Genomic DNA, 2,208 nt, shown 5'->3' with positions numbered 1-2,208 from the left:
ATTAGGGATCCAGCCCTGATGGGGATCTAGCCGTGGATCTCTCCAGATGTCTTCATTTAGCCTTTTGGAGACTTTTAATTTTATCTTCAGCTTCTGCATGCAGCATATCAGTATAATAATGACTATCTTGGGTGTTCCAACACGTGATCTCTGCTCTCACTAATCATCAGTGGGTTTCATTTGCAGAAACACTGTGATCTACAGAAGGCAATGCTGAGGAGGAGATACAAGCCCTCACTCTTCCAGCATGTTGGTCTTCATTCCTCTTTGCCTGGAAAACTGCAGCGTCTGAAGGTGAGTGCACCTCTGACCTCTGTCACGATGAGTGCCGTCTGTGTGGAGCTAACGTCAGAATGCCACAAAAGCAGCAGACAGCTTCATTGATTACATGTAAATGACTCCATGGAGAGAAAGAATTGATCCAATCATACTTATTTTTTCTCTTGATCAGAAAACCATTTTCTGGATGAAAAATTAAAATCCTGACAAAGAACTGATGCAACTCCAAAAGACTTTATTTTTCCCAAAGGGAATTTAAATGCTGTAGTAGCTCCTATAATCCTACAATCTGTGGATGGTGATGCTGTGCTTAGGCAAAATCTGTCGTAGCAGTCTGTCTTTGTTTCACACAATTTCAAAAACAAGAAAGTAATAATAATAAAAACAAATAGCTAAACATTTTCTGCAAGATATTTTATAGGGCAGAACTGAAGGTGTTCGAAAAGGGAGCAGGAAGAAGCAACGATCCATCTCCCCTGCTAGAGTTCATACTGTTCATGGCAGTGGAAATGCTGCTCTCCTCATCTGATACCACGTTTATCTTATTCCCTCCTGCCTCTCCTCCGCTGCAGGATAAGGACTTTGGGAAACAGGGTTTGTTTCAGGTTCACAGTAACCCAACTGCTGCGGTGAACACCAGCATGAAGCACTACCAGCAGCACAGCCTGGAGCGGCTTTACAAAGGAGGTGACTTCATGTGGGCTTTGACGCCGGTCCAGGGCGACTACATCCTCTTCAGCTTCCCTCAGCCCATCCACATAGCTGGGTCAGTCGTGTTTTAGCTTTTTGATCAGCCTGATGGGGAGATGATTAACAGCCTGTTGATATACTACAGCTGGGGAAGTGTGAGCAGATGATACTTTCTGCACTTTGAGCCAGTCTTGGAAGCAGAATTTAAAGCTTCTGAACTGACTGAACACACAGTCAGTTTAGTGAATTCTCAGTAAACTGTGTGTTTACTGAACAGATGATTTAAGATTCAACTGAAACAGTTTAATCTTAAATCAACTGTTTTAGGGTGTGTTTGCTTCTTATACTTTACCCTTTATGTGTATCATAACTGAGCATATCAAAAGGATAAGGAAGGATTTTTTTTATCTTCAACAAACTGACCTAAATCATTGAAAAAAAAACATTTGCCAGTTAAGATACATCATACATATAAATTCATACCATCAGTGTAATTTGTACGGTTTAAACGTAAAATGACACATTGCATTTCTTTGGTATTTAGGGTGTCTCCACATCCTTAAAAAGTCTTCATGTATCTAAAAGTAATGCCTTAAAATGTCTTAAATTGGTAAAAAAAAAAAAAAAAAAAAATCTGTATTTTGGCCTTAGATACGTTAAATTTTGTCGTGACAAGAATATTTAATCTCGTAATTTTTTTTCTGTTTTCTTGTTTTTGCAGAAATTTTCTGTCAGGCAAAACTTTGAATCATGTTCAGACGCCGCCAATGATTTCTGTGACCTAAGGCAATTGAGGCTACTGCTAGCCAAGCTCTAACATACCCTTGCTAGTTTGCTAGCTTTTTTCTTTTTAAGTATCTATCAAGGGTGTAAGTAGTTTTTGCCACTGGCTCACGAGGTGCATTCCGTGGAGAAAAAAAATAAAATTTGGCGCTATGAGGGTTAACGAATGCAGAGGGTCATATGCAGCGGTAGGAACACAAAGCTGCTGCCAAAGGCCACAAGCAAGAATAAAACTACTTGCATGTTTCTGATTCATTCATGAATCTGATGCACAGTGACATCCGTCATTAGATGACAAAGTTCCTTCTCTTGGACCACTAGGGTTAATTTCTGCTTCAAAAAACAATCTGATGAAACGCTGGAAGAGACCAGGGGAGCTGCCAGGACTCGTGGGCCCCCTGACAAAATATTTGTTTGGGCCCCCCTGCACAGCTGCTCTTACAATTTTTTGAGTCT

General features: G+C 40.4%; 1 protein-coding gene across 1 annotated transcript; it reads left to right on the top strand.

Moving 5' to 3' along the window:
• Positions 1 to 16: 16 nt before the first annotated feature.
• LOC106944167 (alpha-1,3-mannosyl-glycoprotein 4-beta-N-acetylglucosaminyltransferase A-like) lies at positions 17 to 1,397 on the top strand. The gene is made up of 2 exons (XM_015027395.1): positions 17 to 294; positions 852 to 1,397. The coding sequence occupies exons 1-2, from the start codon at positions 211 to 213 to the stop codon at positions 1,059 to 1,061; spliced, it is 294 nt and encodes a 97-aa protein (XP_014882881.1). The 5' UTR covers positions 17 to 210; the 3' UTR covers positions 1,062 to 1,397.
• Positions 1,398 to 2,208: the final 811 nt, after the last annotated feature.

This window comes from Poecilia latipinna, unplaced genomic scaffold (genome assembly GCF_001443285.1).
Source record: "Poecilia latipinna isolate Pla-1442-1.1 unplaced genomic scaffold, P_latipinna-1.0 Scaffold7184, whole genome shotgun sequence".
NCBI classification, from domain to species: domain Eukaryota; kingdom Metazoa; phylum Chordata; class Actinopteri; order Cyprinodontiformes; family Poeciliidae; genus Poecilia; species Poecilia latipinna.
The sequence above is the reverse complement of the archived record's forward strand: the minus strand, read 5'-3'. Positions and strand labels throughout refer to the sequence as shown.